General features: G+C 37.8%; 1 protein-coding gene across 1 annotated transcript in view; it reads left to right on the forward strand.

The window, feature by feature from the left end:
* Positions 1-14,759, forward strand: part of snd1 (staphylococcal nuclease and tudor domain containing 1) — a 188,126-nt gene that overhangs the window by 58,695 nt on the left and 114,672 nt on the right. Inside the window, exon 16 of the mRNA XM_032588843.1 lies at positions 8,012-8,121. Within this exon, the coding sequence (XP_032444734.1) occupies positions 8,012-8,121 (110 nt within the window). The remainder of the gene's footprint in view (positions 1-8,011; positions 8,122-14,759) is intronic.

Below are 14,759 nucleotides of genomic sequence, written 5' to 3' on the forward strand. Positions count from 1 at the left end.
TTTTATCATCTGTTTGAATAATTTATTCACTCTGGCCATATTTATTTATTTATTTTTTTTATTGTTTAGCAATGTTGTGGGAAGCCATCCAAGAACCAACTGTTTACAGGAGCTCTGCAAAATAAATGATCCCAATACAGGAAGAGATGTACATTCTAATTTAATTTCTAATAATACACCACAATTCTCACATTTAACATTTGCACTCCTTGAATTAAATTGACTGTTTTCTATTGTGTAGTTTGTGTCCCATGGTAACTGTCCTTATTAGACACTTTGTCAATGGGTTTCTCCATTTGCACACCTCAGAGCTCGAGTCTCTTCCTACCTTTCCAGTTTTCCCTGTTAGATCGAGTTGGTGCTATAAGGAGAAAGAAAATAGGGTCACAGAAACAAAGCACAGCAGCAAGCCCATAACTTCAAAAAAGACCGGAGGTGTGCATCTGGAGTTCAAGGGTAGTTCCCCTTATTCACTTCCTACAGCACCTTAGCTTTCTTCTTTTTACTTGCTGGCCTATACAGTGTCACTCCCAAAAGTAAGTTTTCTAAAAGGTGAAAGAGTAATCCTGCGTGTTCATTTTTTTTGTCTTTGAAAAAGGAGGGCACCTATACTGAATGGATAGTAGTTAGTATCATAGCACTGTGGGTTTTAAAGCTTGATGAAAGAAGTTTTAGCGATTGGAAGGGCAAAGAGGATGAAGAGAAACATACCTATGGTAAATAGAAAGCAAAACAAAAAACACAATTTCTTTGTGAAGTATTTGGCCATAAAGCCCTGCAGAGACTATAGGGAGACAAAGCAGTGAGGAGACTGTAAAGGTTTTATTGGCTTAAGTAGCTTTTACAGAGTTTCTCTTGCAGAGGTGAGCAACAGCCATCACAGGTGAAAAGTACTTGCAAAGTTACTCAGACTTCTTTATCTCTGTCAGGTAGATGGAACACCCGTCACCCGGACACAGAGATTCTAATATCAGCAAAAAGCTTTAACCGTCTTTTATTTGTTGATACATTAAAAATATGGACGTGAGTTCTATGGTCAGATTTGGAAGAAAAACAAAAACACTCCACATCACCCTGACCACATTGTCCTCACTCTACTGGTAGCATCATACTGTGGGGGGATGCTTTTCTTGCCACAGTCAAAATTCAGACTTGAATACAAGTTGAGTGGGGAAAAAAGTATACCCATGGATGATCTCTGTATAATCAAACTGAGCCTGGGCTATTTTTCCACAACATCCAGTCTGTAGATCTAGAGAACTGGTTGAGAAATACTCCAAAAAGGCTGCAGATAAAGGTTTCTTTTTTCTTGCTTACCTTGGGGACTGCTGCCTCATCTTGATCTAACACAATAGACAGAGGTTTATAGACGTTACACAGCAACATGTCAAAAAGTTAGGGGTATGAAGGACATTCTTTTTTTCCCTTTTTTTGTAAATGTTCACCCAACAATCTATGCTTTGCCAAAGGATGTGTTATAAGGCTTACAGAAATGTTTCCTATCTTTATTGCCACCATAAGTGTAATTTAAGGCGTCTGTATTTTTCTAACACTAGAAATCTCAGGCCCTGGTTGCCTTGAAGTCTCGAGATGGATTCCTATAGTGGTGTAAAATTTACTGCACAATGAGCTACAGTATACATCAGCCTTTAGACAAATCAATAATCCACCATATTCTCTGTGTGCTTCCTTGAGATGAAGAAAAAGCTCTCAGAAGCACTGCAAACATGCCTACAACTAATATTTAACTTTAATAAATAACGGATTGAGGGTGCTGCACACGCTAAATGATTTATAGATTGTGCTGCATCAGTTTGCTACAGCGAAGGTAATATGAGATCCATACAGAGACAACAGGTTTTGCATTCGTTGTGTGTTTTAATGAATTGTTTTACTATGCCAGATCTTACAAATCCAGTGTTTAAGGGAAAAAAATCAAACCATTTTCGTTCCCCTCAGGAGATTGAATTGGGTGTTTGCCTTAGGCTTGTTGGAGACATTGGGGCCTTAAATTAGGGAGTCATAGAGGGATGATGTTGGGCCAAGAGGATGGATTGAGAGGATAAAAGCAAGAGGTCTGACCAAATCCTTGGATTTAGTTTTTCCCCTAACATCGTACTCTTTGTCTACTCTCTCCGTCTGCCCTCTTTACCCTCCACTCACTCTCCCCAAATATTCCCACCTACATTCTTCACCCATGGATGGACCTTTTTTCCTTGGCCTGTGTCCACTGAGGCAGCTGTGAAGAGGGAGATATTCAAATAGGGGATTGTCACCACGCAGTTGCATACTGCATAGGACAACAAAGATTAATGAGATGGAAATTTAAATGGAATGATGCTGTTATGGGTGATAGAGGGAGGAAAGATGAGGTTTAGATTTGAATCCGCACACATTTAGATGCTTACACCCTCCTCCGGTTTGTAGTTTGCTTGTCACATTGCTAATTATATCCTGTTGACAGGCTGTCAAAAATCAAGACTTGGTAACTTAATAACATTAAAAAAAGACTCTAATGGCATTCATACTGAGCCGCCTCGATCCTGCAAGTATCAATTTATACCTGCAGACATGCCAAAAGCAAGAGCGCGAGCGTCTGGCGGGTTATGAGCACAAACGTCAAAGGCTAATCAATATGCACATCATTAGCATAGGAATTTGCGACATGATGTATATTTGGATAAGCTTCACTGATGAGACAAATGCACAGTAGCAGCTTCTTCCCCGTTAGGGCAATTTCCATGAGATGAAGCTCATTATCTGGCTTGGATAATGGAGAAAGAGGCTACCTCAATCCAGTTTATTTTATGGTGTTTTAACTGAACACTGTCATTTATAAAATACAAGATAAATACCTCAAGTTAGCGCTTCTGAAATTCTACAGTTATAAACAGTGAAATTGTCCTTTGTTTGCACCATTTCTAAATGAATTGTTTGGTTGTCATTACAAAAGATAATAAGTAAATTACTATTAATTGATTTGAATCCAAAATATACTAAGTTTGTAAAATGTGGTTGTTTTGTTTCACAGCAGAGTAGCCGATGACTCGAGCTGTAAGGTTTTCATTGTGTTCATCAAAGAGACTGCAAGGAGGAAAAATGTTCTATGCGTCTGTTGGTTTTCACAAGAGACACTCTGTAGTGCTGACCTGAAGGTGAAAGTCTTAATAGTTTGTGTCCAGGATGTGTGGGGTCTGCAAAGATGTTAGTTGCTCTTTTTCTATGCCTAAACTTGTACAAGTCATTAGTTATAGCTACCTAGAACCAAGTTCACAGTTTAGACTTGGTGATAAACTTTTAGAATGTATATTTTTGAAAACCTTCAAAATCGTAATTTCCCGATTCATATCTTTTGATTCCACCCCCAATCTAAACGAGTGGACAGCTTGAATACAGTGGTTTCCTTAAAAAGGTATTTCAAAGTGTAATATAATCATGTTTAAATACGTCTTCTTAATCGAGGTGAAGTATATAAGGAAGTGCGTAACTGCGATACGTTTCTAAATACTGCTATATATTACAACTGTCCCCATTTTCCTGGCTCTTCTGTTTTTGATGTCCTTACCACTGTTTGTAAGTCCAGGACCTTTATTACTTATACATTGACGGAGTGCAAAATTTACATGGATATCACTTTAAAAAAAATAAAAAATCATTTTGCCAAGCACTTCATCCAAGCAGTCATTTCTGATTGCTGTATTGCCCACATTAATATTGTTATGATTACAATGTGATATATTGCACAGTTTCAGTTCTGAGAAAAACAAATTAAATCAAAAAACAAACTTGTAATATATTCATAATGTGCGAAGTTAGGCCTAAAGATATTTCATGATTTGAATTCATAACCTACAATTGTATAAAGAACCATTTAGGCATGTGTTCGAGAGAATGCGGTTTAGCGACTTGACTTAGACTTGAAGAAAATAACTTGTGAACATCTCTGGAACGTAGAACCAAATTAAACGTAATGCATTTTTTCAATGGGGTGACCCTTCCACTCTCTGTGGTAAAACTGCACACTTTTCAGATATGCCTGAAATCACACATACGCACTCCGAGATCAATGTCTTGCACATAAAATTCAGTGATTGATATGGTGGATTGACATGTGATCACCCTCTTCAGGCTAGCATGAGAAGCCGTGTTGTTCTCTGCGCAGTCTAACATCAGAACAATCACCGTACGTCTTGTTTGTCTCAGAGATCAGATAAGATGAATTTCCTGGAGTATGACCCAGATATTTATCTTGGTGTCAGGCCTGAGTTATGTATCTCAGTGGAGGTTAACGTCTGCTGTGCTAAGTGGCTCTCAGATTGACTTCAAATGCTGCAAGGAAGAGGGACTACAGTAAGTGTGGAGGAATTGCAGGAGTACAGTCGGGTGATGTAAAGAACTCTGCAGTGTGCATTTTATAAAGACGTCACATCTGTGATCATTGTATCAGTGTATGACCTATAATAACCCTTTTGCTGGGCTTTTTCCCTTTGGTATATTAAAGCTTTGTGGGCATGTTTTCTCCTCTTAAAGAGTTTTGACTTGGTTGAAAATGGTTGCTCCTGTGGGCCTGTAAACCCATGTAGTTTATAAGCTTTACAATGAAACTTGACTTCTTTGTGTATTACATTCATGAGTATTCTTTCCTGAGGATTATGCTCAGGGAAAAACACAATTCCACCCCTTATCATTGCTGCAGCCAACCCAAGCAGAAACTTTATATCTCCCTCCCTGCAATTACTTTATACACCAATTTTTGCAAACAGTGTGCAGTATTTTGCCTTTCTGTAGCCCTCCCTATCTTGTCTTTTTCATTTCCTTTATCCTGCATTCCTCATCTGTCTTTTTTTTTATATGCACACAGTGTTATAGTCACTGAGTCCCATGTGTAAGGCCTGTCCTGGTAAACTTCTATAAATACTTTCAGATGATCTTGGCCATCAAGTGTGTCCTCCTCTTTCTCTATGGAACAAAAAAAAAAACTTCTTTTAACAGATTTTATTTATGCATGGTTTCTACAGCCGGGTAAAAAATAAAAAGCATGTGGTGCCGCTGAGATTTTTCTTTTGCCTGTTTTTGTCAAATTTGAATTTAGATAATCAAAATATGCTAATATCAGACAAAGGTAACCTGATTAAATGCAAAATACAGGTTTAATGAAATCATAATTTAAGGAAAAGAGGCTAACCAAACCAAATTTGCTTAATGTGGAATTAGAATTAACCTCATTCTTAAATCATGAATTCATTGCCAACAAAAAAAGAATCCATTCAGTTTCACCAGCCACACTTAGATGTAAAATCAACCAGAGATGTGAAATCAAGGTCACTTAAATATAACCTATTTAACACAAAGAAGGCTAAAGTATCTCAGAATACAACATACCTTGATATGAAAGACATTCAGTAACTTAGAAACAAAGTCTTTGACATTTATTGTTTTGTTAAGGGTTCGAAAGGAAACTCTTAAACTTTAGGATTCCAGCGAGAGCAATTACAAATGGAGGTAACATTAGACAGACATGGCGTCAGCCTACCCAATTTATTCCAAGAGTGATTGTTCAAGAAGCTATCTAAGGTAACTGAGACCACCTCATTTGCCTTAGTTAAAGTCAGCTAAATACCTCCTAATCATTTGCGTCATCACTATTTCACATATCCAAATAAATACCGCATAGCCAACCTCCTACCTCTTCAAAAACAATTACACTAACAAGATGAAAATAAAGGTTGGTTGTTTACATCAGCACTTATTGAGCCCAATGAGTTTTACTCATTGAGCCCAAAAGCAAAATCTTACAAAAAATGACTAAACTTACCTTTTCAGCTGAAGTACAAACAATTTATGCAGTAGGGCATTAATCAAGAGCACAGAAGCAAGTCTAGCACTGTCTGGGAGTAGCCTAGTCAAAGTTCAGACTTAAATCCAGTTGAGATGATGTTACATGAGAAAATTCCTCCACAGAACTTTGAAACACCAGTGAATGGTGGTGCAAAAGCAGTTAATGACCTTGGGAGCATTAACTTTTCACATAAGTATAGTGTGGTTTGAATAACTTTCACCCTTGAAAAATGAAATCAACTGAATAAACTATTTGAATTAATTTTTTATAGTTGGGTTACGAAAGGTAACCAAAATATTTTGAGTTACTGTAGTCAAGTATGGAATACTTGATTAAAATACTTGTAGTCAAGTATTTTAGTCAAGTATTTTACTATACAGTAGTCTCAGTTGAAATCAGATCGGTTTCCTGTTTGTGTCCTTTTTACTACACAGCAGACTTGATGCAGATCTTCCTGTATTGGAACAATTATCTTAAACTGGACTGAACAGTTTTCTTTCACTTTCCAGTGCAGCATGTCGCGTGGCCTCATTTTGCCTTTCCAGGGTCATTTTCCCTTTCCTGCCAGTGTGAATTCGCTGATATATTTTGCTCTTGTCCTTTTAAATGGGACAGGCATGGCCATGTAGGGAACAGAACGTACAAAATGACAAAATGAGATTAAAAAAGCCGGTGGCTTTTCCAATTCAGTTATATAATTACACCAGGAGCAGTGAGCTTGCTCAGTGGGTTAGCTGGGTGAATATTTTAGGGAAATACAATGAGCAAATCAGATTTTGACTTTCATAAAAGGCATCAGTTTTCTCCTAAAAGCTGTAAGAAAACTCACCAAAAAATATTTCTTTGAAATGTTACCTTTAAAACATAAATACATGTCCTCAGTTTCCCTGTGTCTCTATAGTAGCGTATAGAGATGTTTCTTTTGCAAGTACAACAGCCAAGATATAAACTCACCTGGTACATAGTGTCCTAGATTGTGATTGTAAGATTTTGCAGTAGCCACAAGGTTATTAAACCCCACTATAATAAAACACTGCATATTCATTTCATGTATAATCTTAAAAATGAAATCAAAAGATAGCTGACCACTCACAGTTCAAAGAAGACAGAAACTTTTAGAAGAAGCCTAATACAAAGAAAATCTTAGCTGTGAAATCCAAATCCTGGGATTTTGCAGCAAGATAGCCACGCACACCAGTGAGTCATCAGAATGCCCTAACAAATCTGATTTTGCTTCTCTGTCATGTATATTTGCGAGTCTGTCCTGAGGCAATATATCTGTCATCCCAGAGAAGCTCATTAAATTAAACCCCAAGTCAAATGGGAAAGAAAGACCCTAGGAGAGAGTGGTTGCTTTATTAGCAATATGCTGGAGGCTTTAACTCACAGCAGAGGCCATCATGAGATTACTCAACATTAAGCAGCTTCAACCTGCTTGTTGGTATGTTGTGCTTAGCTGAAGCAATTAAGGTTTTTATTTTTATTTATTTGTTCATGAATTCCAACAAATAAAATTGTGGGTAAACATGTAGATAGCTAAGTATTTAGGTGCACAGCTAAAAACATTGTTCCTTATACTTAAAAAAGTTATGGGGAAATAAGTCAATTGGCTCAAATAGTTCTAAAAACTAATGTTTTCTTAAAGTGTGGTCTGCTTTTGCCTTGTTGGTTTGAACATCAAACCATTGGCATATCCCCGGCTGTGAAGCTAATCTTCTCTCCATCATAACCTTTGAGATTTTCCAAGATGGCGGTTAGCATCTTTGCTAACAAGATTGATTCCTGTTGGTGATACAGAGTTGCCGTTTATAAAATTTTAAATCTCCCTCATGCATAAAATTTGTTTAAAAACCAACCACATTATAGTAACTCTTTCATTGAGTTAATTTAAAAAAATATATACAATTTATTTATTCAAACATGTGGATACAACTGGTTGGGCACGGTTGAAGTAGTCATTTATGTTTTAATGCAGTCTCGGAGCTTCGTCATCTTGGCCAGGACATTCTTGGTAATGAGATGTTAAATTTCTCCATAATTTTGACATTTCCTATAGAAATTATCTGATACACAGCCAAGTATAAGTTACTAGTACTAAATGGTAACATGTAGGCAAGAAATGGGACAACTTTGCAGAATTTTGACTCCAACAACTTTGTCATGTTTGTATAGGTATCGAATGTCCACGTAGTTCCCGGAACATGCCTGGTGGGATGCAGATGGCCGAACCCTTCAGCGATGAAGCCATGCTGTTCACCAAAGAGCTGGTGCTACAAAGAGAGGTAAGTAAAGACTCACGACATCCCATGCTGTGGTTTTATCGTCTCCTGTCTTTTTTCTGCCCACGTCTTCCAAGTTCTTAACATTTGGACTTTTTGGCTCTTGCCTTGCTGTTCAGCACATATATTAGCATGAGCTGTAAGTTGCTGCAGTTTACTGTAGCAGTAAATTTAGTTTACTTTAAAGTCAACATTCCAAAATAGGGAAGCATTAATATAAACTCGTGTAAATGCCAACAACTATCCTGAATAGCAGAAAAAAGTGTGCTATAATGCTTGTAGCAGATTTTGCTGCTTTCCATTCAAGCCAATTTAACATAATGGTAGGATTGGTTTAATGTATCAAAATGCTTTAGCTCTCACAGACCTTGGATTTGTGTTTAAAAAAAAAAACGGCATTGTGTGATGCAAGTAGTGTGTCTTTAAAAAAAAAGCAACCATATTAATTATTCCTCTTAGGTGAAAATGCTTTTTCATACTAAAATGACATGTTTATCCTATTTTGTCAAGACAGTTTTTATAAAGATGGGACCACTGACTTTAATAAGCTGATTAAATTGTTTACTCCCAGTTGAACTTTATCGCAGCATTTATACACTGTACTTATCTCCCGAGTGATGTCAAATCTCATAAAAGTTCAGAAAAAGGTTTACACAATCTGTAAAAAAGAGAAAAAAGAACCTCCCCCTCCCTTTGGATTATACACACACATACACACCCCATCCTTGCTTGCTTATTCCCTTTTGACAGAAAGCTCACCTGATACTGGATCGGTGCTCCTGGACTTTAAAAACTCCATCCAGTATGTGCCTATTCATTCACATGCTAATAGGTTTTTATAAGAAGCAGTGAACGGACTAAAGCTATGATGGAACTAGCTATAATCCCGCCACCACTTATCCAGGCCACACACATTTTCTCTTTTGCTCTTTTTTTCCACTCTTTCTTCATCCCTATCTCGTCTGAAAAGAGCTTTTCTGTGTGGGGTGGCTGACTCCACTGTCCTCTGCTGTTTAATTGTCATGGAAATGGAGTCTTAGCCAGTGGTCCAGGTGGAGCCATGTTAAAAATGATTTGTGTGGGGCAAGCCGACAACCTTTGCAAAATCCTTGAGTGGGAAATAATGGATGCAGAGACCAGGGGAATTTGATTGACAAGGATGCCCTATGAATCTGTGCAGAGGTGCTGACGGACTAGATATTGTTTTGAATTTTGGTTGTTTTTACAGATGTCAATCTACATAAATGCATGGTTTGTAGGACTGAAAAGACTTTCACTGAAGCTTTGTCCAATTTCATGCTTATTAGGGCAGAATGAAATGTCTTATTCACATGGCCAACTAAATTGTGAATACAAACATAAAAGAATAATCATAAAGCACACGTTTCAAAGCATTTTTCTAGACTTTTAATTTTGCCCCTGATTGTCATCCACGAATTTTGTTCATGTTGGCAATAATTACAGTACTTCTTGGAGCTATTATAGGACTTTTAGTTACACTTTGACAGCACTTCAGAGATTAGTTTATTTGCTTCAAACCAATTAATGGAAACTAGATGAAGAAAATTCAGAAGTTTGCTTCAGTTTTCTGCTGCTCTTCTTCAAACTTGTTGTTGCTGATCCTAACTTCCAATAAAAGGCAGCATATGCCTTTTATTTAGGGAACTACAAGTCAGTAAAGCCATTTAAATAACAAATCTCAAATGTTTTAATTTGACCTAAAATTAGCATTACAACTTAATCTACACTTCTTTTAGAGTATTCAAAATCCTTGAACTTTCACACTTTGTCAAATGCATTGACACACTTCAGTGTTTTTTTTTTTTACTTAATAAACCAGCACAACACATTAATTAGAAGTGAATGTTGAAATGATACTTGAAATAAGAGTTATTTTTACAAATATAAATCTATCTAATGGATATCTGAAAGCTGAATTCTTGGCACTCTTTGCAAAAATATCTCAACCTCAGAGCATTTGTGAACAACAATTTTCAGGTCTTGCCACAGATTCTCCATTGAAATTTGGCTTGAACTTTCATTGAGCCATTCTGAAATATGAATTTGATCTGTGCCATTCCTGTGTAACTCTGGCTGTGTGTGTAGGAATGTTGCCCTGCATGGAAAGTGAACCTCCAGTTTCAAGTGTAAATCCCCCAGGGAACTAGTAGTTGTAATGTAACGAAATGTGAGAGTTAAAGGAGTATGAATGGTTTCACAAGGCATAGTAAATAATTTAACACATCACCCAGCTGTACTGTCCCCTGTCGTTTCTGTACAGCTACAGGTTCAATTAAACTGTTATTATGCACATAACCTTTTTTGTCCCCACACACACCCTCTCATACTTTGCCTTCCCTGGCCAGTCATTCGTAGTGTCAGCAAGTTTGTCACAGGTAGGTGAGAGTTATCAAGCATGACCAAGCCATATAATGAGTCCTGAGCCCAGCGTGGGGGTTGATTGGCTGGCTGCACTGATCTGCTATTTGAGCTAATACCAACGCAAACACACTCTCACAGGAATACAATCACCTACATGGACGCAGTATGGCCTTTCCCTTGGTCTACCGACTTATTCTTTCGGAGTATGAAAAGAAGACCTGATGTTAACAAGGCTAGGATGACAAGTGTGCAAAAACATGACATTCCATCTAGCTGGAACATTCCCAAGCTCGTGTAATGTTCTACAGGATCGGGCAGCCTGAGATAGAGTTGGATTGAAGAGGTGAGAGGAAGTGCTGAGGCTCTAATGAGGCAAGTTAGTTGCAGCAGAATTGAAGTGATGATGAAAGATGTTGGAGGTAGAACACATCATTTTTTTTATTCTTCATATTTTTTATCCAAGCAAATTCAGCTGAAAGACATTATCAAGGTGTGCCACACTCTGGCATGAATTTGGATATTTGACTTGAGTAATGTGCAATCCCTGCTGTTGATCGTCTCTGAATAGCATCTGATTGCGGGAGCTTTCAAAGCTGCTCCTAAGGTGTCTCAGGTGAATAACATTTGATTTGACTTTTGGTGGCATAGTCATTTGCATTCATTAAATATTTTTCTCACTAGTGCTTCTCAGCACTGTTTTGCACTTTCAAGCCCTTTGAGTTAGTAACTTGTTGACTCTGTTCTTTATTCGGGGTCTTCATCCTTCTACATACAGATGCGGTTTATTGCTCTCTAATTAGTTGTTTGTCTTGTTCTTGTATCCTTTAGAAGCTAAGTTTGGATACAACCATAAAGTAATCTCTTCTGGTATATTGGGAAATACCCTTTTTATATTTTTTCCATCCGTAGTTTGCTTTCATGTGTCCATTTATGCAAAGCTTGTAATTTCTTTTGAGGCAAACATTCATGTTTAGTGTGGCATGCAGTAAACTGGGAAGCTTTGGTTTGTTGCCCCTGTATCTGTTCCATCACTTCCCCCTGATTATTACTCATTTCATTTGTTTCACTTTTAATTATTTTTACTTATTAAAAAATCACTTTAGTGTTTATCATCTCAGGCGTCTCACACCACCCCTCCCCTCCCTTATTTCCGCCTGCCTCTCCCTATTCCCGCTCCCTCTGTGCAGTTTTAATCTCTGACAGACACTGCTCCCGTTCCCAGCATGAAACCAAATCAGCGGCGCACAATTCTGAGGGGTAAAAAAGAGAAAACGTCGGTAAACACCAATCCCCAGATATTCCCTTTTCTGTTTTGATGTTTTTCATTTAATTTCTCTCACATCCCACCTTCCATTGACAAAAAACCTCCATTCACTATCTCAGTCACCGACTCTCCGTCTTGATTTTTCTACATGCTTTTAGGTAGCAACTTCAAAAGCTCAAGCTAACCATAAGGGAACTGAGAACTGACATTTTGATTCAAACAGAGTCAGTACTATTAATGAAAGATATAAATTGGTAGAACAATATTTATACCTTTCTTACTGCCTCATTAAAATGCCGCTCATCTAACAGTGTCATTCAAGCTGAGATCACAGTGTGCTGCTGGCATTAAAGCAATGTGCCTCACCTAAAAGTTGGAAGCTATTTTTAAAATCCTGTGCAAGTTTCTGAATGTAAAATCTTTTTGTCTGTGGGAATCTGTGGAGCAGTTAATTTGCTTTTACATTTTCTGTACACACAGTTCAGGTCAAAAGTTCAAATGCACTCACCATAGCTCTGGATGTTATATTTGCTTTGGGATATTAATTAGAAATTTTCACACATCTTCAACTTAAACACAGGAGTTGCTGGAATACATTAGAATTAACCAATCTATACAAGGTCAAAATTCTACCTGCAAGACTAAATATATGTACACACATTAACATATATGGTTATTGTCTTGGGGATCTATAAACTTCCAGATTAGTACTGGTTGATTATTTGATCTCACCTGTTAGTTTTTCTTTAATTGTTATATTTCATGGCAGAGATCCAAATTTAACCACATTCACAGAAAATGTTTGTGTATCTTGGATCAGAACTGTCCAAAAGCTAATAGCAAGTCTGCTTTTTCTATCCTGAAGCTAGTTTTGATTATCGTGCTGGAGCACTCAGCTGTGTCTAAGGTTGAACTTAGAAACTAAACAGAACTTAACTATTTCTTTAAGATGAAGACTTGAAGAATTTGATGATTGTTCCACATAATAATGCTTGACAGTTTTCTTAGGTTTGAAAACCTCACTTAACTCCTCCAAACTTACTTATTATTCACTGAAATCAAGTAACTCTGTCTTTATCTGATCTGTTCAGAAAATCGTTGTCCAGAAGCCTTTATTGGCTGCCGCAAATTTCAGTTGAGGTTGAATTTGTCCATTTTTGGAGTCCGTAGTTATGTAAAATACGAGTGTCACTGTCTGCAGTCATCTTGGTGTTGGAGTCGTTTCAAATTCATGGCATGGCTGAGCCAAGAACGTACCAGGACCTTTCTGATATAACTCCTGTGTGGATTGGAGGGGAAAAAAGCAAACTGCAATAATATTAAACTTTAGAATCCAATTCTTCTAACAGTTCATTCATTTATTGCAATATTTTAGTAGTCTTTATACTGTTTATTTTTGAATAAGTGGGTTAGATGAATACGATCCACTTTAAAATTCTTTTTTATATAATTTATTAAGAACTGACCACCTGGTGAGTGAGGAAGCAAAAACCGAGGAGAGGATATGAATTTGTTTAAGCGGCTACGAGAGCAGGCTAAGTGGACTGCCTAGTGTTCTGCCTTCGTTCCGTCAGTTAGTTGACCTCATTCAGTCTGGGTGGTCTCTCATCGTCTGTGCTGCCCCGGCTGCCTACTCATATCTTTTATCTTGCACATTTAAATTCTCCGGAACTTGTAGGCTTGAAAGCAAAACATGCACGGAAAGCTTTTGATTACAGCCCAACAGCTTCGACTATATCTCTACATTCATATTCATCTTTATGATCTTGCCTTATGCTGATTTCATTTTGGTACACAATTGGTTGCATTGGATACGAACAGCAAAAGCTTGATTTTTCAGAAAATCTGCCTCCCAGAGTTTCACTAAACTTAAAACTAATTGGTTTTATCCATCTCCTGATTTCCCCCAGTTATTTTATCTCTGCGGAAGGAAAAGTAAATTTTAGTTTTAAGAACTTACCTTTGTTTCTGCTGTCCTTTAAAAGGGGTCCCCTCACACCTGCGTCCCCCCACCTTGTGAGATCAAAACTGCACCAGACTGCCGCTGGTAGGGGTTGGCACAGACTGCCTTTAGACCCGCAGGAGGCTGTGTTGTCGAGCATTGATGAGTCACTCTGCCAGCGTGGCATCACAGATGCCTTGCTAATGCCTGCCTCTAGATCTCTCTGCCTTAATAACAGTTCTTGGTGAGCATTTTAATTAAATGCAAATAAACCCAGTACCTTCATAATATCTAGAGGACTTTGCTTTCTGTTCTCCCTGAGTGTGTGGTAATCCCTATAAAACCTCTACCATAGGTGCACAGTGGCAACTGGATAATTGAAGTGTTACTTGTCTGTCTTTTGTCTATGCCTGTTTATGGTCAGTGCAGCTCTGATCAATATGTTTGACTTTCTTCACACATTTTTTGTGAAATGTCTCCTTCATGGATTTGACCCTCGTTTTTATGTTATTTTCTCACTCATGCCTGCAGGATAACATAACTTTTTTCTTTTTTTTTTTTTTTTTGCATCATCCATGCTCTCACATTGATTTCCGATCAAGCTTAAATTATTTTGGCATGGGGTCGATTGCAAAATTGCTAGATCTCACAGTCTATCTGCTCCACTTCATCCCTCCTTTGCTGTTGCACTCGATTTTTACCATATAGCCCCAGTTTCCCTGCACTGGCTTTGTTTTCCAGTCATGTGCTTCAGCATACCCATGTACTCTGTGTGTGTGAGTGTGTTAGAGAGAGAAAGGGAAGAGACAGAGAGAGCGAACATGTAGACAAGATGAATAATGCATAGTGTGGTTTCCTGGTCAGTGAGACAGACGGTAGGGACTGAACTGCCCCTAAGGTCCTTTTTTCCCCAATCACGTTTTGCAGTTAAACAAACCACGAATATGGAAGGCAGCTCTACTTATGTTTTATAGCAATAGATGATATCCATCCATATCCAATAATAACTTTGCACCACTGGACCATGTGAGCATCTTGGATTATAACATTAGA

This window comes from Xiphophorus hellerii, chromosome 17 (genome assembly GCF_003331165.1).
Source record: "Xiphophorus hellerii strain 12219 chromosome 17, Xiphophorus_hellerii-4.1, whole genome shotgun sequence".
Lineage (NCBI taxonomy): Eukaryota > Metazoa > Chordata > Actinopteri > Cyprinodontiformes > Poeciliidae > Xiphophorus > Xiphophorus hellerii.